This window comes from Gambusia affinis, linkage group LG03 (genome assembly GCF_019740435.1).
Source record: "Gambusia affinis linkage group LG03, SWU_Gaff_1.0, whole genome shotgun sequence".
NCBI lineage: Eukaryota > Metazoa > Chordata > Actinopteri > Cyprinodontiformes > Poeciliidae > Gambusia > Gambusia affinis.
In genome coordinates this window covers 2675802-2698223 of record NC_057870.1, presented here as the reverse complement: position 1 = coordinate 2698223, position 22422 = coordinate 2675802, and the positions used below count along the sequence as shown (strand labels likewise).

At 41.4% G+C, this 22422-nt stretch overlaps 1 protein-coding gene across 1 annotated transcript; it reads left to right on the top strand.

Moving 5' to 3' along the window:
• Nucleotides 1-94: 94 nt before the first annotated feature.
• Nucleotides 95-22100, top strand: araf (A-Raf proto-oncogene, serine/threonine kinase). Its single transcript, XM_044110671.1, has 16 exons — nt 95-193; nt 4564-4784; nt 11533-11636; nt 13535-13637; nt 13722-13876; nt 14112-14207; nt 14307-14445; nt 14538-14562; nt 14646-14776; nt 14859-15061; nt 15760-15936; nt 16218-16264; nt 16687-16805; nt 17162-17293; nt 18249-18383; nt 19081-22100. Exons 2-16 carry the CDS (start codon nt 4677-4679, stop codon nt 19219-19221), a joined length of 1815 nt encoding a protein of 604 aa, XP_043966606.1. The 5' UTR covers nt 95-193; nt 4564-4676; the 3' UTR covers nt 19222-22100.
• Nucleotides 22101-22422: the final 322 nt, after the last annotated feature.

The window sequence follows — 22422 nt, the reverse complement described above, 5'->3', positions numbered from 1 at the left end:
CTAAAATGAGTAGTGTCAGTAATCCACTGACAGCACCCACCTACCACATGCCAAGCCTGCGTTTGTCCAATGAAAAAACGCGACCAAATGAGCCAGCCAATGGGGACGGAGCATTATTGTGGTTTTTCCGCTTTCCCCGAACTTCTTGACAGATTCGACTTCAGATTGAGAGCATTCAAGATGGCTGCTACAGGTAAGAGTTGAACTTTTCTACGCTAATTGTTTGGAAACACCGCGGAGTGAAGCGGTTTCGGTGTTACAGTCGGGGTTATGTCCCGGCAGCTATTCTGTGTTGTTTTAAGGTCGAATGTTAGTAAAGTGGTAGTTAGGAGGAGAGCAGAGCAGAAGTGAGTAGCAGACTGACGCCGTGGTAAACCCCCCACAGGTTGGCTAACATTAGCTGACTAGAACTAGCATCAAAGTGAGCTAGTCACTGAGGGAGAGGATAATCTCACTCAGCATAGCATTTAGCTTGTTAGCTTGTTGCTCGAACTTGGAGGAGTCGGCCAGTCCTATAACTTTGTTTCGCAAACCTACTGGTACATTAACGTTTTCCCTCTTTACTATAAAACCACTTTAAAAGTTATTGGATTGTTAGCTAGACTAGGCTGACTGACGCCCCCGAGAGAAACATGGCCTCCCTAGTCCCTAAACTGGAAATGTCAGAGCTGCATAGCAGGAGGATTCCATGCTAACGTCAGCTAGCATTAGCATCTTTTCACAACTAGAGTTGCTTTTAAACAGTGATTTTAAGGCTCAGTCTGGGGGATTTCCAGAGGATTCCCTCCCGTGTTGTTTAGGTGAGCTTCTGGGAGTTAGTCCAACTCTCAGCTGTACTCATGTTCTCTTGTCACGCATATCTAAGCTGTCGTTGACACCGGTGTTTTCTACTTAGACACAGTTCAAAGTCTGAAAACAAATGTATCTTAAAAGCCGAGACTGGTTACGACTCTCACAAGTTGCTATCTAAGAACCGGCGTGATGCAAATGAGTGAAAATGTTAAAGCTCCTGTTGAACATGAGCTCTCGGGAGACAAATTGTCATTGTAATGCAAATTGTTCCGCTTGGCCAGGTTTGTTTAGCTTACAGGGTTTTTATTACTGATGATAAACTGCTATTATTTTCCCTACTTACAGATGGGGAGATGTAGGTGGAGATGCTGTAGAATAATAATAGTCAGTAATAATCCCTCAGGGGGTTAATCGTGCTTGTCAGTCAAGAGCAGACCTGTAGATGCAGCACACGGAGTTCAAAATATTCACGGAAATGTTCTAAGTATAATTGCAAAATATGTGAACAGGGTATGGCAATGATGTATTTCTGATGTGGATATGTAAGGCTTCATATAGGACATGAAAATATCAAAAGTTAAAAAGTAAAAATCAAAATGTACTAAAGAAGACATCAAATATAAAGCAATACATGATAGGAAGAGTACAATGCTTATTGTGATATAATCATAGATTTATGTTATAATCTGCCGATACAGTTTTCTTTTTAGTGCTAACAAATATTCTTTTGCTTTAAGGATAAATAGACTTAGGCTGTTTGTATGGCATATGTTTATAATAAAGGAAAATGATTACTCAACAAATCTAGAAAACTCCTCCAGATTAAAGGATAGATTCATTTATGCAGATTTAAAAAAATCCTGGAAGTCTCCTTTACCAGATGGAGCTCATAAATGTTTGTTTCTTAAAAAGAAATTTTGCACACCGGGATAAAACAAGTACAACAATATCTCTTTTTTTTTCCCACAGCATCACTTCAGAATTTATATGCACTGTGGCCAACTTAAACTACGACAGAAAACTTATCAGATTTACTGTTCTGTTCTGAATGCTTAAATTAGAATAGAATATGTGTTTTCAGGACTGTTGATGATAACGGTGAGGCTTTTTCCACAATTACAGTTTCTAGCTAGTGTTAACATTTCATCCAGTGTGGGCTTTAAAGAGCCACCCAGATGGGTAAATATGATGTTGTTACACAGGGTCTGAATCCATCAAACATCAAATGCTATATGCCATTATTTATTCCATTCAATTTTTCTTTTGAGATATTGCATGATTGTACTGACCATTCAATATATTGTGCAGATGAGAAAGTGCAGAACTGTACAGTTTAAGAAAATCTCACAATTGTGATATTATTACTAGATAGATAGATAATTTTTTATTGTCATTGTCACAAGAACAACGAAATTTAAAAAGTGCCATCAGTCAGTGCATATGCTTAAAAACAACTGTCTCTCAGTTTACACACAATATAAGAAATACATAACAAATAACTGATAAAAAACTAAGAAATAAGAATAGCCACATTCTCACACACATCATTCATGATGATCAATGGTTGTTTTTGATTGCATTTAGTTTTGTTATTGCTGTAGGGTAAAATCTGTCTCTGAGACGGTTGGTTCTGGTTCTGATTGCTCTGAATCATCTGCGCAATCAGATGATACAGTTTGTCTCATCTGGTCTTCTACCTCTCTCCTAGATCCTTAGCATCTATGTCACTTGTGGACATTTACTCCATCCAGTAGGCTTAATATGACACCTTTATATCATCCAATAATATTGCATTGCAATCAGTCCTTTGAGATATTATTTGTGCACAGATGTTGTCATGACAATATATTCAGAATTGTTTAACCCTAAAAAGCGACGAGAGGCAAATCCGTCACAAACTGTGACCAGCAGAGTTAGTAAACGTTCCCTCTGATGATCAGCTGTCGGGGTTTCATGGAGAACAGAGCTTCTTTCATTGGTTGTATTTCCTCACTGCCTTTTGAAACACCTCAGTGATGCTCAACATGTCTTCCCACCATAACAACTTCATCACCAGACAGTGTTGCTTCCAGGGTGACCTGCTGGCTCTGACATACAGTTTTAGCTTCTCTGCTCCCTTGGTCAAGTGTAAAATTAGCTGATTCTGGTTGGCAGCGGATTTCATAATAATAATAATCAATTTTGTTTTTAATGCCCTTTAGATGTCCTGCTAAAATTACAGAGGGCTCATTTACATGCTGATGATTGTTGCTACTATCAGGTGTGATTAATTTCTTTTCATAACGACTGAGAACTACATGTTGAGAAACAACATCTTGTGGATCTTAATTAAAATTTATCAGGCTTCAGAATAGTATAAGGGTGCATAGATTTACTCATGAAACATCAGATGTGTTGGTTATGACTCTTGGTCTGCATGACTCTTCACTGAATACTACCAAGAACTGTATCAAGTAGAAGTTGTAGCTACTCACTGTTCTGATATTTTACTCCTTGGAAATGCTCAATGGTAAAATAAAAAAATGGGACATTTCTGTGCATTTCTCTTCTTTTCATCAGGCCTTTCATGACAGATATTTTTGTGTAGAGCTGTAGCTCAGATGGAACAACTGGAAATATTGTTTAATGAAATAATCTCCATCCATGCTGTGTTACCAAAACAAGGCTTGTGCTGGTGTATCTCTGACAGCTACTGGCCATGTGTTGATCGTGCACTGTACTAAATGGTACACATTTCCTGACATACAGGCATATATATGTTTCTTTTTGAATTTGTTACATAATGTTTGGATGTGTGTTTTTTCCCAGTTCTATTTTATTACCTATGTTGAAGTTAGATGGTTATCACCACCAGGTTTCTGTTTGAAAACCCACTCCTTTTACAATTCAATGAAACCATATCAGAGAGTGTGAAGCAGCCCTGTCCCTTCCCCACCTGTTGCTGTTTACTACTGGTCAGCTGGCTGAAAGAAAACTACATTGCTGTTTAAAACACAGCCTTTGCATTTCATCTCAATTTTATGCTGTAAAATCGTTCCTAATTTTGCATTAGATGTTCTTAAATATTTGGTTATTGTCTAACATTTTGCACCCATTGTTTTTGCCAGTACAATCCAATAACTTTTTAAAAATGCATTTGATTAATTTCTTTATTTTTTTAATAATCTAACAGAAATCAGTGCATTGTAGGTTTATCTGAGATAGGGTGGTCAATCAATTGAAAATATTTATATTATCCATAGTTAATCTGTGATTAAAATTTTTAAAAACATTAATGTGAACAGCATACGGTGATGATGTATTTCCGCACAGCCTTGACTAATTAAGATACATTTGAAATAACACAGGATTAACATGTCAACTAAGATAACACTAGAATTAATTAAATTAATTAAGTTGACTACCTTACATTGTTAAAATGTCTTCAGTCTAATGGAGAGAATTATGCAGAAACCCTGGTTCTCTCCAGCAGCTCACTGCAGCCTTTTAACCAGCTCAGGTCTCCTGAATATTCCAGAATATTCCTGATAATCAAGATTTAAGATTAAATATCAAAATAAACATTCTGCTTGTAATGACCTGCTGGGTATGTTTTTTTTAATTAATTTTAATTAATTTCAGCAGCAGCAGGGAATTTAAAGCAGCTACATTATGCTAAACTTTGGGTTTTACATTTTTGTGAAGCTAAAATATAATACTAATGTTCTCAGTTGCATCTAAACTGAAGTGTGTGTGTGTGTGGGTGTGGGTGTGTGTGTGTGTGTGTTGCAGGTCCAAAGTAACAGCCTTGCCCACAGTCCCCTGTGCATGCGGCTCTCTTAAGGTTGCAGCATCCTCAGTTGTGTGTCCCCCCGTCCCCGCCCCCGCTCCTCCTGCTTCTCACCATGTCCTCCACCTCCTCTTACTCGTCGTCGGGGGAGACCAGCCCGGAGGATGTACCCCGTGGTGGCGGCACCATCCGAGTCTACCTCCCCAACAAGCAGAGGACGGTGGTGAGTTGACTGGCTCTGCTCTGACTTGAATCTACTTTATTCAAATCAATGCATTATTCAAGTTTTTTTTTTTTTTTTTTTTTTTGTGCTAGCTTTATTTAGTAAATGAGGAGTAAAAATATGCTGAATGGTGTTGGGGTGGCTGCTGCCAGTCACATTTCTGTGGAACAAATGATGTGTTTGTTGAAAGTGTAATTAGTCACACAGAAGTTGACATCTTTCACAACGTTACAGTGAGTAAGCTAGTGGGCAGCTGGTGTCAGATACCACAGATGGTGCCTGGAGCTGTCCTCCATTTCTCTTGCATGCAGATAGCAGTTTATTCTTTTCTTCCTTTAGTTTCAGTGTCCTGACAGCATCTATATGGTCTCATTAGTACCCGTTATCCTTGTTTTCTCCATCCATCTTTAAGTTAGCCAGTTAGCAACATATTGTTTTCTATTTTAGCCTCCAGAGGTGGGATTACAGCTAGGAGCGCACCAATAAATCGGCCCCAATTTCCTTAATTTTGGGATATCAGTGATTGGCCGATGTTTACATGTGAAGCTGATCTTTTCCACTGATCTGGTCTATCTCAGCAAAGATATAAACATCAGCCACTGTCCTCTTCTGCTTTGCTGTGAGAAAGCTGTGACTGACAGACCGGCCCACCAGGATGGACTGTGAACATGTCTGAATGTTCACAAAAGCCACCTCACTGTTGCCAACTCAGCAACTTTCTTGCTATATTTAGCAATATTTCACACAAAAAAAATCAGTATTGGCCAAAATTTGATTCAGCAGATCAGGCTTTTTAAAGCCTTCAAGGATCGGCCAGAAAACTGCAATCAGTGCACCACTAAACAACTTAATGATTCAAAGTTTGTTTGTCAGCTATTGTGTGAAACCTTATGTCATCAGGGAATGTTCAAACAGAAACTTTTCATTACATTTTAAATTTGCATTAGCTGTTTTTATAGTAGGATTCAGTGTTGTCTCTAGGTTTGTTCATCATGGTGGTTCAGTAGCTCATAAAAGCCAGACCTTGTTCCACTACCAGAGAGTGAACTTCACTCTTTTCCTCTTAGCACCAGTGTGATTCTCCGTTTTATTCTGAGTTTCTGTGAAGGAGTCACAGTCCAGACACTTCGACCTCACACATCACATCTTTTCCTCAGTATCCCTGCAAACATTCAAAATATCAGCTTAAAATGACCATGCTAGAGTGTGAGGGATTACAAAATACTGACCATCTTCTAAAGCAGAGAAATTGTGAGGTGGTCTATGAAGTCCAGCTCTATGCTCTTTGGCTACATTCACACTGAAGCCTGAAGTGAGCCAAATCACTGTTTTTTGCCCTTATGCAACCTCTTTTTGAACTTTTCCTGAACAACACAGATCAGATTTTTTCATCTGGTCACTTGGATATGTGGTCCTAAATCTAATACACATCTCAGGGTTTCCCCTAGAAAACTGACCAAGCCAGGCAGTAGTAGCTCCAGGGCCGACCACCAGGGGGCCGCTGTGTTATTGTGTTAAAATGTTGACAGTAAATGTCAAAATATTACTGGGTATTTATGTTACTGGAGCACATTGTTGACAACACTTAAACATGACAGACAAAAAAGTATAATTAAAATAAATTATGTAATTTTTCTGAACTTCTAATATATGCGTATTAAGTAATCAGTCAGTGGATCAGCAAACACCATGTAATGTCGGTCAGATTTAGAGGCGACATAAAGCATAAGTGAACCAACCAGCTGCTTAAGGGCCCCCAGACCGTCAGGGGCCCTATAAAAGTTTCAAAGTACATTTCAACATAGATTGTAAATCTAGAATTTTAACATTTATTTATTGAGAATGACAATGTGTTAAATTTGATTTACATGCACACATTACTTTTGTTCATAATTCTAAAAGTCTGCACAAATGCTGTTCATATTGAGTTTGCACAATCAGAGCAAGCACTGGTTTTTAAACCTAATGGGTCCTCACAAGGAGTTAATATAAATGCCAATTCAGGTGAATCTGCTTTGCTTGAAGATATTCCAAATCGTTCCTTTTGAGTGAGAGGCAACGTGCGTGATCAGTACCAAGGTAAACTTCAGAGATACAGCCGGGCGTTCAACATGCAGAGGCACCAACAGTTTGATTGATGCACCTCTGGCTACATGTCCTGTGCTATACATCAACTATAAACTGATCTTTCTGGAACAACTGCAGTCCACCAGTGAACTGCGGAAACAAATGCAGTCCAGAGTTACTGGTGCATAAAAAAGCAACAAGTAATGCTCAGTCTGGCAGGGGACAATAAATAAAGCCTGGCAGCCCGCCGGGCTTATAATACAGTGGGGGAAACCCACTGTATTATATCTAATCTGATTATCTAATCTGTGCTGTACAGCCAGGTTTGAGCTTTCAGCCCTGTACGTCATTGATACTCGACAACTTTAAAATGCTGATTGAAACTATGGAGCTACCATCTCTGATTACTCTCTATAGACCAGCCAGAGTAATAAAACGATGGTCCAGGCCTCCATTTATTGTGCCAATAAAGCAAGCCTACACTGTAAAGCTTTATCCAGGTATAAAGCGCTCTGAACTTCAAATGTCACAAAGCTCATTAAAACTGCTTGTATGATTCTGATTGCTGACAAGCTGGCTGCAGTCATTTCAGACAACATGCTGTGTGTTGGTTCAGAGATACTACTGCCATTATTAATATCTTAGCCTTGCCATTGCCTTCCTGTGCAACTCCAGAAGTCTGAGCTTTTTCCCCTTTACTTGGATTCCTCTAGTAAATTTTCTACTGGGCCAATCAGCTAACAGAAAGAGAAGTCATAAAGGACCATGTTGAATTTCTTTGCTGTTTTAGAAGTATTCTCTCTTTCTCTTTCTCTCTCTCTCAACCCACCATGTTTGGGTTAAAAAAGTTGACAAGAAATTTTAAAATACGACTTGCTACTTTATATATTCTTGAAAATCTTTATTAACCTAAATACCAACTGTAAAGTCTTAGAAAAGTCAAACATAAAAGAAATACAATTAAAATAAATATGATTTTTTTGACTTGTCACTTTGTTTGCTGAAGTTGCTAGTGGGTAGACTGGTAGACAGGCAACTGGTAGACTGGTAAAGGAGTTCTGATGGATAAAGATACCTGACCTCATACTATGTTCTCATTGCATGTCTTTGCTATCACAGTTACTGGTGCATAATAAATGAACAAACGATGTTGAGCCTATTGGGGGTGTAACTAAAGTTACCCCATTCAGTAATTTTGAATGGTTTTTTTCTGTCTTATGTCTGTCAGATCAACATGAAAATGGACTGGTGTATTGAACAGGGTGCTCTTATTTTCCTGGTCTCCAGGAACTCTCCTCCTGCTCCTGATGACAGTGATTCTTTCATCTGTCCCTGCTCCTAGTTGGTGCTGAGATGGTACCAGTTAATCGGTGCCAGACCCAGTTAACTGTATGTATGGGTCCTTTAAAAACAGTCTGGATTCTTTACAAAATATGCTTTGCATCTAAGATCTACGCAGCCTTTAAATAAAGAAACTCTCCTAAGAAACAGGAACTTCTGTGACAAGAAGAGTGAACTTCATTTCCCCTGATTATGACGAGATTTCTTAAAGTGAAAAGTAATGACAATTCTGGTAGAGCACCCAGCACTAAAACTCACAGTAACTAACCTTCCTACTTTAACCTCTCTGTTACCTGTTTGAATCCCTGAGTCCAGACTCAAACACAAATCTTCCTACAAACAGGCCGTGTTGTTGTTTTTGATCTGCAGATGGAAGTCATCTTGGTTTCTGGAAGCAGTTGGACAGAGACGACTCTGAATGTTTTATGCTTGTTCTTCCTGATTTTCTGGATTGTTGTCAGTGATAACATTACGTTGAAAGTAGAAACGAGTTATTAGCTTCTCATGTGGGCTTCAGAATAGAGCTAACAGGTTCACAGTAGGGGTTGAACCAATTAGTCGACTAGTCGACTCTAGGACGTCTCGCGAGTTTTTACATTTCATGTCGACTAGTCGCAGTCATGTGATTGCCGGTGGTGACAGCCTGTGCTGATCTGACAGCACAGTATACGTCACAAGACACAAGAAAAATAAGTTAATACATTAGTTTAAATGATATGTAGATGGATGCATATTTGTGGTTTTACAGTGTTTTTAAAAGGAGATGGAGTTGCAGCTGCAGTCGACTACAAAACACGAGCCGTCTAAAACTCGCCCCCTTCCCGCTAAGGATGTCACTTAGCCGGCTGACGAGCTAACTAATACATTATGATGTTATGTTGCTGATTAAATAAAGATCTGTGGTAATGCCATCTAAAAGATGTGCGTTTCCTTTTGAATGTTGGTTTCCCAGCAACTTATTATTTATCATAAACTATCCCGATGTTTTGTTGTTTCACTTGTTGCTGTTCTGTGTAAATGCCGTATTTTTCCGTGAAAACGGGTAATAAAGCCTGTACGTTACTCCAAAGCTTTGCGTCTTGCGTTGCTATGACATCACAACGACTAGACAACTCGACATCGACTCGACTTTTATCATGTTGACGTTGACTAGAAAATATCTTAAATCGTTCAATCTGCTGAGTCAGCAGAGCTTCCTGCCGCGCATCGGGCGGAGGAGAAGCAGGTGGTTTCGTTGAATTCAGCTGTAACCAAACGGGATCCGTTCATAACAAGTTTGGCTTGTGATGTTCCAAAAGCACCATGTAGTCAGTGTGATAATTTGACTCCTATAGTAACTATCCAGAGATCATCAGCATCAGCCGGTGTTTAGAAAAAAAAAGTCAGACCCGACTTTGCGCAACAAACTTTTCCCCGCTGCTCACGAAGAATGATCTATTTATTGCTCTTTTAATTCTCCATAATAGACTTAGTAAAAGCAGGAGAAGGGGAGTGTGTGTGTGTGTGTGTGTGTGTGTGTGTGTGTGTGTGAGTTTCGGGGGGGCGTATGGAGGGGGGTGTCAATATTTGCCGTGAAAATAGCTAATAAAGCCTCCAAGTAGTTGTGAAGGGTTTTTGCGCTTACGTCACTATGACGTCACCGCGACTAGTCGACATCGACTCGACTATTATCATGATGTAGTCGACCTTAAAAAATATGTAGTCGTTCAACCCCTAGTTCACAGTACGTCCTGGGACTGGTGTTTATTTTCTGGATCTTTGTCATGCAACAAGACACTAACTTCAAGCCCACCTCTGCCGTCACGGCCAAAGGCTTTACGAGTGGTGCCCGGTTGTTTGGGACAACAGTGGTTGTTTTATTGCTTATTGTGTAGAGAACTTTATTAGCTTTACGTTTATACCAAAGCTCTATTTTCACTGTGTTGCATTGAGTGGAGAGTTTGTGCAGCAGAAAGTGCAAGTTAGATGTAAGGCCAGGATCACAGCAACGAAACTCCTACTGTCTAAAACAATCATCAAGGTAAGACTAGAAATTTGCAAATCATGCATGAACAGGCAACATGAGGCTGCGCTAAGATTATTTTTTATCAGATCAATCGTCTTCCTGGTTCTTTTGGATGCATGGGAAGACCTTTGCCTAAAGAAGAACAGGTGATCCCCCCCCATGAATCCTGTGTTGTACCAACAAAATGGCATCCTGATGCAATCCGTCTGCGGGTTGCTTCCCTTTAGGAGAGACTGGACTAAGGGCAGACTTTAAGGTTTTATTACCTTACACTATTTTGTGTTACTATTGTCATAACACAAAATAGCTACATATTTATTGTGTTACTATTGTCATAACTCAATAAAAGTGATGAGAGAAACTATTAATGACTTTTTTAGTTAACTGTGTGGCTCTATGATTCGGCAATCAGAGCCCTACAAGCACAAATACTGCTCTTGAAAGACATTTCTATTATAATACTGTCCTTTAGAAAATCAGTGACATGAAAACATTTGACTTGTATCACTAAATGTCGCACAGTTACTTCATTTAATAATATTTTAAAACTCACTGATATTTGATACACCTTTAAGAAAAAAAGAGTGGGGAAAAATAGTAAAAAGAGTTCTGACAATATAAACATTTTTCAGAGTTTTAAACATCATTAACTGTAATATATTGAGAGAACAATAAATCAAAATATTATAAAAAATTTAGCATGATAAATGATGCAATAAATGCAAACCCCTATCTGGACATGTTGTCAGGAAGGTCCTCAAGATCAAACCTCATCAGAAATATCTGGTCATATTATAAAACTCCATCCTAAAACTGAGATCAACTTGAAGTAAAAAGTTGATCTATTTGTAAAGTTTGCCTGGATGAGATGCAAAAATATTGGCTATTTTTAGATAACTCAATGTCAGTTCAAGTGTGAAAGTTTAATCCTCCTTGTGATTAGATGTTGGTTCAGTTTAATTTTTATCACCTTTGCTGTCTGTACAAAATAAACATCCATGCACAAACTCCCTGGTGCATCATTTAGAAATGCACACATAGTTGGAAAACATCTTGTGTGGTAATGTTGCCATGGAAATGGAGCTTGTGGCTGTCTGACATCCTACGCTGTCATCTATAAGAGCTTTGTTGTGGTCAGAGCAGGAATGTGGTATTGTTTTGGCTTTATAAAGAATCTGCACACTGAAGCTCCAGCTTGGAGCTTCACTCTCAACAACAGCAGCAGCTAACGCTAACTCAGTGATCATAGTGGTGCTTTCCAGTTTGAGTCAAGTTGCCTATCGACTGAATGTCAATTTAAGCTTCTGCTGTTGACCTGAGGATTTCTGTTGGCAGGTGAACGTCCGGCAAGGACAAACCGTGTACGAGAGTCTTAATAAAGCGCTCAAAGTGAGAGGCCTGAGCCAAGACTGCTGTGCTGTGTTTCGCCTGCTAGAAGGGTAAGATGTTCTTCCTCCGACATCAGTGACAAACATTACACTGCATTCCTCACTGTCTCCACAGAAAACCACAGCTAATCTTGTCCCAGCTACATCCACTCATCACCCTAAATCATTATTTACATGTAGGAAAAATATTTAAAATATATGCAAGCTTTTTTATTCTTAACGCTGCTCTATGTAGCTTTTATAAACAATATGTTTTTTTTGTTTCTTTTTACATATTTTTTTAAAATATGTCGTCAGTATAAAATCTGACAGATTATCTGCGAAAAACCAAGCTCTTCTGCCTTCTCCCAGTGGACCTACAGCCACCTACAGAAACACACCAACCTATCAGAGCCATGAGATGGACCTTAGCACTGTCAATCATTCTCATGTACGCGCTACACACACTCCCCCCTTGCTCTCTGCTGCGCTACAGCTAGTTCCCCGCACTGGAGCTTGCCATGAATCCTATGACTATAGTTAGCCATTCTAACTATTGTTCTTGTACCATTAGCACACTTAGCATCAAGTCCATGAGGTTGATTGACAGCGCTAATAAACCCCCCCTCTCCCCTCCAGTCTGAGTGTTTCTGTAGTTCAGCAGATGGCAGTAGGACCACAGGGAGGAGACAGAGGAGGCTAGTTTGTTTCACAGATTATCTGTTTTATCTTATACTGTCACGAGATGGTGACAATTTTAACACATCCACTGTTTTCAGAAAAAGGGTTTATTTAAATAGTTTTCTGTCATTCAGGTAACAGGTTGAAGTCCATTTGCCCTTAGCTTACCAAACACAGCACCAGATCAATGTGAAGTTAAACGGTTGCACAAGTCTTTAAAACGCAGCAGTAACTTACAGATTTGTAAACCAACAACAGTCTAAAGTAATCTTTGCATTAGGTTTGCAGTTGTATTCTGAACTTGTGGAGAACATTTTACATGTTACAATCTTTACATTAACTAAAGATTGTTGCTGCACTTCTGCTGAATCAGTCTAAGGCAGTGAAAGCTGCCCAGCTTCAGTCTTTCCAGTGAAAGACACAGAGGATCCACATCTTTCTCCGTCGACTCAAACACTAAATTCCCCTGATTAGATCATGAACTGATTCCTCAAACTAACAGCTGAACGATTCAAACTTGCACCGCAACTGATTCAAGGACAAGAGTTTGAAGAGTCAACAGAGAAACCAGTCGGTGCCAGGTTGATGTAGGCAAGCCACCAACCTGGACAATGATCAGCTAGCAGATGCATCCCTCTCCTATGTTTGGCTCTTGGCAACACATGTCCACAGTTCACACTACAGTCTTGTCCAGATTGGGTGAAAACGGTGTTCGAACACTCCTGCATATTTTAGATCCACCTCTGCTTCAGCACATCTGATTGAAATGATAGCAGTGGATGAATGTTGTCAGGTCCTGCACAGTTTTGTTATGCACCCATTTATCTGGCTGCCTGCGCATCCTTAAAATGCCTTAGAGTTATAAAACAAAATGTAAGTTTGCCTAAATAGATTAATCACAGGTCTTACATTTTGTCGTGACAGGGTTATTTAATCTCATGTTCTTGAATGTAGTTTTTTTTTTTTTCTCTTGACCTTTCTGTCAGGCAAAAGTTTGAATCATGCGCAAACATCTTCATTGCTGTACGATGTTCGTTTTCACCACTGCCAACCTATATAAGACTATCTGCATTCTGTACATAAAAAACTGAAGTTTGGATTAAGGCTGTAGAGATCCATATGTAGTGTGAGAAACGCAAAGCCGCTGCCAAGGACCACAAACAGATGGTGGAAATTTCACAGTTATGCTGAATTATAATACAGCAGGATGCCCCAACCGTCCCCTATATTTATAGGGTTTTTTTTTTTGTCAAAACTGCTGTTCAACATATTTCTGTTCCTGTTCATAGCCGTAAGAGACTGACGGACTGGGACACAGACATCACCCCTCTGGTCGGAGAGGAGCTGCTAGTCGAAGTCCTGGATGACATTCCTCTTACCATGCATAACTTTGTACGTAGCTGGTCAGAATCGCAGCATTTCCTCTTTCTGCTGTTCTTTCAGAAGTGAATATCTTGGATGTGTTTGTTTTCACAGGTACGAAAAACTTTTTTCAAACTGGCTTACTGTGATTTTTGCCACAAGTTTCTTTTTAATGGCTTCAGATGTCAGACATGTGGCTACAAGTTTCACCAGCACTGCAGCAGCAAAGTCCCCACTGTGTGTGTCGACATGGATACAGTGAGCAAACGGTAAGTCATCATCAGGTCTTCAAACTTGTCTAAAGTTAAAATTGACCAGATATTTACATTTTTCCTGTTGAAGTTTGAGGGGTCTTTTTTTAAACTTTTGACTGCACTTTTCTTTCTTACCTCAGCTGTCTGACTACGCATATACAATTATTACTAATTATCTGTTGCTGTTGACCAGTCTATGGGCACAAACTTGTTGCAAATCGTGTTTTTGTTCTCTGATTGTTTCGTGCAGGTGTGACAGCAATTCCTGCACAGATTATCCTCAGATATTGTTGCCTGAGAATTCGCCATCTCAGAGCAACCTCGCCTTAACCCCAGAGCCTGCTGGGTAAGCTCGGGACCAAACCATATGGAATGAAATCAAAAGCTTCTGATGTGTCAAACTGACGCTAACACAAAAACTTGGTGTTTTCCGGAATGGTTCCAGATCAGGCCTCCTGTCCCCGACCTTTAACTTTCCAACAACAGGTGGAGACGGCCAGTCTCTACAGCGACATCGCTCCACCTCCACCCCCAACGTCCACATGGTCAGCACAGTGGACATTACTAATGTTGTCATCATAGAGGTTAGCTTTGTTTGGACGGTCCTGCTGTACATTAAAACAATGTGTATCCTGAACTGACCAACATTTAATGTTCCTTTATCCAATGTTTTTAGGAAACACTGAAATACAACACGATAGGTAAGTCTCCCCAAAACATCTGCTCTGGTTTCATTTTTAATCTGGGTTCGTCTCTTCCTTATTGGTGTTATGTGTCCCCGCAGGCCCAGAGCCCTCGCCCAAACCCCCCACCAGCCCACCCTCCTCTCTGGGCTCCCCTGGACGGAGGCTGCAGAAGTCCCCCTTAGAGCACAAGGAACGCAAATCCTCCTCATCGGACGACAAGAAGAAAGTGGTATGTTGCCTCCAGCCTGGTCCGTGGTTGTCTTCTGATGGGGGGAAAGTAGAGAGTAAAGGGCCGCTTTGTGTTGCTTCAGCACCGCGGAGGCTACAGAGACTCTAGTTACTACTGGGAGGTCCCCTATCGAGAAGTCACCCTGCAGAAGAGAATAGGCACGGGTTCCTTTGGGACGGTCTTCAAGGGCAAGTGGCACGGAGACGTGGCCATCAAGATCCTAAAGGTTAAAGAGCCAACGCCTGAGCAGCTGCAGGCATTCAAAAATGAAATGCAGGTCTTAAGGTGAGCAGCCATGTGGTTCATACTCAACATTCAGTACTACTAATACATCCTGTTGATTTCGCCTACCCCCAAACTTTCAGCCAGTTTGGGGGAAGGCGAAAAATTCCCTTAATCATGTTTTTGAAGATTTCATTTTTTAAAATCTGGATTTTTTTTGGTAAGTCTTTATTTGAAGGGATGACACTATTCTAAATATGACATAACACCTGTCATGAACATGAAGGACGCTTTATGAATGTTTGCTACTGTTGTCATGAAGTGACATCCTTAATGCATAGTTAACACTTTTAATGGACATTAAATGCAACTTTTAATGGAATTTTGCATTTAAAGTGTCATTATTTACCGAATAATGCAAAGTTGATACTTTTCTCATAATGAAACAAATGTTCTCATATGGCCCTAATATTCAAACTCACACAAAGGACATTTAAAATAGAAGTCATTTTTGGAAATATTTTTGTCATTTGTAAGAAAATTTTATGCAATGAAAATGACAACATTTTTTATTAAAATAGAATCAGGTATGAGAGAAATGAAAGCCGTACCACCCAGCCCTGCTACTATTAGAATGGTCTTTGGTGACGTGGTAGATCTGACTCTGATGTCCTCAGTATGAACTAACTATTAAGGATCCACTGACATCCAGCGGATGAGATGGAGTAGTTTCTAACACGCTTACTATTTTTGCTTTGCAGGAAAACCCGCCACGTCAACATCCTGCTCTTCATGGGCTTCATGACTAAGCCCAACTTTGCCATCATCACCCAGTGGTGTGAGGGCAGCAGTCTTTACCGCCATCTGCACGTCACAGAAACCAAGTTTGACACAATGCGTCGCATTGATGTGGCCAGACAGACAGCGCAGGGCATGGAGTAAGACATTCAGATGACTTTCCACTAGCGCGTTTTAACCGGGGGAAGACTGACTAGGAGAGGCATCCAGTGTGTCTTTCTCAACAGATGTTCAGCTTTATTTTGACATTAAATTGTTAAGTTTAATAAAACAATTGAACTTATTATACAGCTTTTTGAACAGATAAAGAGCAACTAGGAAACAGAAAGTTGAATTTCCATGAAATGACTCCGGTCAGTGGAGTGAATCGTTGTGAAGATTTGTGGATTTTATTTCATTCTGCTCTTCGTCTCTTCCATAGTTACCTTCATGCAAAGAACATCATTCATCGAGACCTGAAATCAAACAGTATCCTTGCTTTGTCAGTGCTACTCTTTACTAAATGCATGTTTGTGTTTCTCAGTTTAGCTCAGAGTTCAGCAACTTCTAAAGGTTCAAACAGGATTAAAATCATTTGTTTGTAAATGATTAAAAAAAAAGAATAGTCATTGTTCAACCATACTTTGTTCATTTGACCTCCACATATTTCATTTGACATTAAACTAATATGTGGAACTGAAGAGAAAATTTTCTTCATTCTTGTTAGGTGCTGACTAATTTGACATTTGACGTTTTGAGCTTCAACAAACTTTCCGTTGGTGGTTAGTTTCCCCTGTGACCCTCCCCCAACCCTTCTACTACTTTAAATATCTGCCTGGTTTTTGTGGTATGTGATACAAAGATCCTCTGCACCACGTGTCTACTGGACCGTTTCTCAACTCTGCTGCCAGATATTTTCCTCCACGAGGGCTGGACCGTAAAGATCGGTGACTTTGGCTTGGCCACGGTGAAGTATCGATGGAGTGGCTCCCAGCAAGTAGAGCAGCCCAGCGGCTCCATCCTCTGGATGGTAAGCTCTTCATAAGCATGTTCCTGTTTAGTCATCTCACCGTAACTGGTATTAGTGGTGATAGTTAGTGCATCACTAATTAGAAAAACATCTGTTTCACTTCAAAGTACTGGTGCTTCACCATGACAACCAGTTATTAACAGAATATAAAGCAGCTTAAATGGCACTGCAGATTTACATCCACATCTACGCTGATGTTACCGCCAGCGCAGGCAGAACAGCAAAGCACTGATCCTCTGCTGGATCCCCAAGATGGCCGCAGCATTACAAACAAAGGGATTCTGCTCTCTTTAGGTGGCAGCTGCTAACTCTGATGCTAACGTGTTGCTGCTGCGTTTTCCCCCGCTGCTCTCCAGGCTCCCGAGGTGATCCGGATGCAGGACAGCAACCCGTACACCTTCCAGTCTGACGTGTATGGTTATGGAGTGGTGCTGTTCGAGCTGATGTCAGGAACTCTTCCTTACTCCAATATCAACAACAGAGACCAGGTTTGGTGCCGACACTTCACTCACCCAGAGCTCTCCAGCTGCCGGTGTCCTGCATGTTCTAGCTAGCCCTGGTTCTGCAGAGTTCTGTTCATAAGTCGTGATTTGACCCGGGTGTTTTGAACCAGGAATTATTTAAAACATGAAGGATTCTGGGCAGTGTGCCTAACTCAACACCTCACAGATCAGGTCAGCCTAATGTTCTGATTAGTTGAGTCCATCAGTGGTTTTCTGCTCCTTTGCTTGATGAGAACAATGCTAAATAACACAGCAGAGGTCAGATGCAGGTGCTTTTTGCCCTCACTGCTCACAAAGCCACACCAGAGTAATCAACTGCTAAAAACACTTTTAAAGCTTAATTCTAATACTTGGAATATATTGGAGGAGTGAGCAATATAATCTTAAAGTAACAAATTATATTAATTTGCTTTAATTATTTTTAAAGCAAAGTGGTGCTCAGAATTGTTGTCTGAGTGTCAGGCTCTTGTGAAAGAGATTTCCTTTCACAAGAGGAGCATTACATCTTTGCTATGATGCCCTACTTGATATTCATAAAAGTTTTTTAGAAACTGCTGTGGGTTTTACTCAAATGTAATAGAGTACGGTACAAGAAGGATGGAGAGAATACAGGATTACACCCTCAAAGTCTGCTTCTACAGAAACAAATCAAGAATTGAGAAACCATAGTGGCAAAATATGCATATATAATTAGATCATTGATGAAAAGTACATGATCTGAGTTCCTACAAGATGTGTTTAGTTATGTTTTCTATTCTAAGAGTCTAATTGTTGCTTACACAGCATTTCATTATCTTCCCAGTCACACTAGTTCAGGTCAGTCCTCTGCTGCTCTTCAATATGACACAATGAACCTCAAACTCTGCAGCCTCTTGTTCAGTCTTTCAGCACATGTGGCACAGGCTAATGTATGTTGTTTTTTCCTTTCCTTGTGCTTCAGATACTGTTCATGGTGGGGCGTGGTTACTTGTCTCCAGACCTTGGTAAACTGTGCAGCACCTCACCCAAGTCCATGAGGAGGCTCATCATCGACTGCCTGAAGTTCAAACGGGAGGAGAGGCCCCTTTTTCCACAGGTGGGTCAGACAGATGGACGCTTGCTGCTAAAATGAGTACCAGCATATCATCCCACAAATTCTTCAATTTGATCATTTCAGTGTATCTAATGAAAATATTACAGAGTGATTATTATTTAAAGGACATAAGGGATAGACCTCCTAGACTCTCCACAAACTTACAGCACTTAAAGCGTCTTGGCTGAATCTTTTTCTATCTTTGTTGTGATTGAAGAATAATTAGAAATTAATTTATCACTAAATTATAATGCATGGTGTAGACTTGCTAGCTAACTAGCTAGCTTTTTGCATCTATCTGCAGTTGACTGAACAACGTTAGTTTTCACCACTGGCTCACTTCTGTTTCAAGCTCATATGATGCTACATGCATTCTGTGTAAAAAAACAAAAACTTAGCACTATGGATTTGAGGCTGCTGCCATATTTGGTATGAGAAACACAAAGCTGCTGGCCTGGGGAAGAATTTTATTTCAACAAGCATGTTACTGTGGAGGGAAATACAACTGAGAAAGATGAGAAAAAGTTTGAAAAAGTCTTAGATTGGAGTTGGTGAAACCTGCTGATGCTCTGGCTCATTTCAACACACGAACAGTCCAGGTCCAGAGAGACTCCGGACCCACTGAGGACCAGAGTCTGTAGAAAATCTGTTTCCTTAGCGTCACTGAACCGTTTCTCTACGTGTGGTTGTGTCCCTCCAGATCCTGGTAGCCATTGAGCAGGTGCAGGAACTGATGCCAAAAATCGAGCGAAGTCGCTCGGAGCCATCGCTTCACCGGGCCGTCCAGGCCGAGGACCTGAACCCACTCCTGTTCCACACCACCAGGCTGATGCCCCTCTAGGCCTCCTGCGGCCCTGGCTGAGACCAACAGCGTTCCTGTGCCTGAGGGGACACAGCTGGCTCTAAAGACAGAACACACCCACCCCACCCCCACCCGGCACCCCGCACAACCCTGGAGCCACACAGCTCAGTACCAAACTCTACAAGCTACCACAACACTCTGCTTAGTGTGATGGTGAACCTTACCATACCACACAAAGACCTGATGCTAAAGAATAGGATAACCCAGAGACACACTGCCTGCAACGCAGAGGGAGGGGCTTCTGATGCAGGGATGCTGCTTCTCGTTTCCCTGTTAGTCAGACCAGAGGAATCTAGAAGTCAGGTTAACAACACAGAGCTGCTGATGTTCTGACACTTCCTCACTTTATGACCAACCACCCATCTCAGTGGGGGGTTGGAGGTCTGAGGGGTGAAAGCAGGAACTCTTTTCTTAGAGGATGACAAATGCAGTCTTAATAGGAACCTTCTGTATGTACTGTTTAGATCAATATTTGAACACAATCACCAAACCAGCCAGTCTCAGGGCGGAGGAGGAAGCACTGAGGAGGTTCAGGTGACCTGGAGCTGACCTCCAGGTTTGTAGGACAGTGTCCTGCAGAGGTCAGCAGCTTACTGACCAGGGCTTAGCCAATTGGGCCCCAGCAGCCTCTTCCCACCCTACTGGTGAAGGACAAACTGGAAGTCCTGAACCACTCCAGATCAGGTTTTTAAATAGCAATCCCCATGAGCTTGAGATGCGTGGTCAGGTTCTGACTGGGAGTGAAGCCGTGGTCAGACCGCTGCATGCTGAGGCACAGGAGGTCTGCTCAAACCTGACTTCTCTCTGGTAGCTGGCTGGGTGAAAGCTGGAGGAGTGAAGAGACGGTTGTTGTGCTTGTTCGTTTGGGTTGTGTGAGCTTCCTGCACCTTCTGTTGACGGACGCAGCCAAGCTCTCCCACAGGGTCACAGTGAGGTTTCACTCTGAACTCAGGCGGCTCCTTGGTGTTTCCTAAACTTGGGGTGAAAGGTTTGGAACCTCTATGAGTAATAACGCTGTCTTTCCTCAATATCCAGGCGACATGTTGGTCTTCTCAGACTGTTTGGGCCGCTCTGTTGACCCTGACGGATCACCGGGGCTCAGAACGTTGGACTAAATCAGAGCAGCTGATGAGATCTGTGTAATTGTTTCGGTTTTGGATCGGAAACCTTAATGGTTAAGAAAATTGAATCCTCGGTTAATATTTCTGTCCACTGATGCCAGAACCAAACATAAGCCATAGTTGTTGCCTGCTGCAGCCTGTCGTTGGCACAGGCAGCCAGCAGGGTGCTGACTGCATCATCATCAGGGTGCGTTCAGGTTCAGTCAGTAGCTGCTCTGCCATCGCCTCGCTGCTCCTCTTCCTGCTGCCTCAGCACACACCTCTCTAACTGCTGACTACAGCTCGGTGCCTTGGGGTTTGATCTGCACCGTGATCCATGATGCTGCTGATGAATTCAATTCTGCTTCAGTTGATCTGCCAGGCAGCAGCAGGTCAGTGTGCGCCATCTGCTGGATCACACAGTAAACTACAGCCTGCTGCAGTGGTGGACCTGGTTTTCACTGAGCTCTCAGCCCTGACCTTTGACCTGTGCTGGAAGCTCAGGAGTCTGTAGGCCTGTGAAGGAAGCGGTATGGCCTAGTGTCGCCTCAATTCTCTTCCCCCCAGATCATTTTTCTTCCTGCCCAGTTTCCGTCACTCTGAGCTTCACAGCTGATTAGAAATGACTCCCATCAGCCCGATGTTCCACAGCTCACCGCTTTCTGATGGTAACATGTCTCCTGGGGTCCAGTTGAACGAACAACCAGCATTTGATCCTCCATATTCTGATGGGGCTGGGTCCCCCAACTCTGGATGCTTCCCCCTGACTAGGCCAGAGCCTCTTTCTCCTCATTATTTTTTAATCTTTATTGAGCAAGAATGTACAAAGCAAATAGCACATCAAAAGACATTCAATACACAAATAAATGAATCTATGAAAAAACGGAAAAAAAATACCTAAACTAGATAAAATTTAAAAAAAAATTAGAGGCTTCAGGAACATATTTTTGTAATTGGAGAGAAACATGCTGCCTGTGGGTGTGGGTGTGTGTGCGGGTGTGTGTGTTCGTGTTCGTGTCCTGTGGACGATCTGGTCTGTGACCACGGCTAGCCTCCCGGCTAACACGGTACCGTCTGCTCCTCCGCCACAATGCTTCTCATGAACTCAAACTAGTTAGCAACATTTAGCTCATAGGAGCTTCACTACAGAACAGTTGCTGGTAGCAACGCTACAAAACTGTACAAGTAATTTATGTGGTGTGTGGAAACTTGATCCTGATCAGGGATGTTTGAGTAGAACTTGAACGTCGGACCGGCGCGAGGCTGCTGAATGAAACGAGCTGCTCTGTAACTTCCTGTTAAAACAGTATGTTTTTTTTTTTTTTTTTTTTTTTTTTTATGTGACTCCATTTTAGAGACAAACTGTTCTGTGGCACAGGTCCTTCTCTACTCATAGAGTCTCACTTATGTTTTTTGCTTGCAATAATTCTGGCTCAGTGTTGCAATATGGCGGCGTCTCGCTCAAGCCGCTGCCGCTCGTCTTATTTATCTGAAGCAGGAAGTAACCGCGACGGCCCTGTTCCAGTGGATCTGCAGGGTCCCGCGCCTCGTCTGAGACACTGTGCTGCATGTGGAGACTCACTGGGTGGGGTGGACCAAACTTTACACAGCTGTTAGTTTCATAGAGTTAAAGGAAGAGAGAGCTGTATCAGTAGTTTCTTTATTTTGTCTTTTCATATCTTCTAGGTGAATTGCAATACTGTTGTTTCTGCGGCGTCAGGTGTTTTCAGTTTGCAATAAACGGTGTATTCTGCTGTGTACAGTTACATTTTTTTTAAATCGCAGAAATTGTATTTTTTTTTTTTTTTTGGTCTGATGGTTTGAAACAGAACAAAAACAACTTTAAAATATAAATGAAATTCTAGTATTTTTTTCTAGTTTTTCTTTTGTCTTAAACTATTGAGGCAGGATTTATTCTGGAGAGAAATAAATTTATCTGTGCTACTTTGCTCTGGTTGATGTGCTTTTCATTCCTGCTCCTGCAGTTTGTTTCTAGCTGGCTGAAAATGGCCAGGAGAGGAAGTTCGGGTTTTGAAGCCTCCGCCACAGATCGCAGACAGGAAGTCACGTGACAACAAGC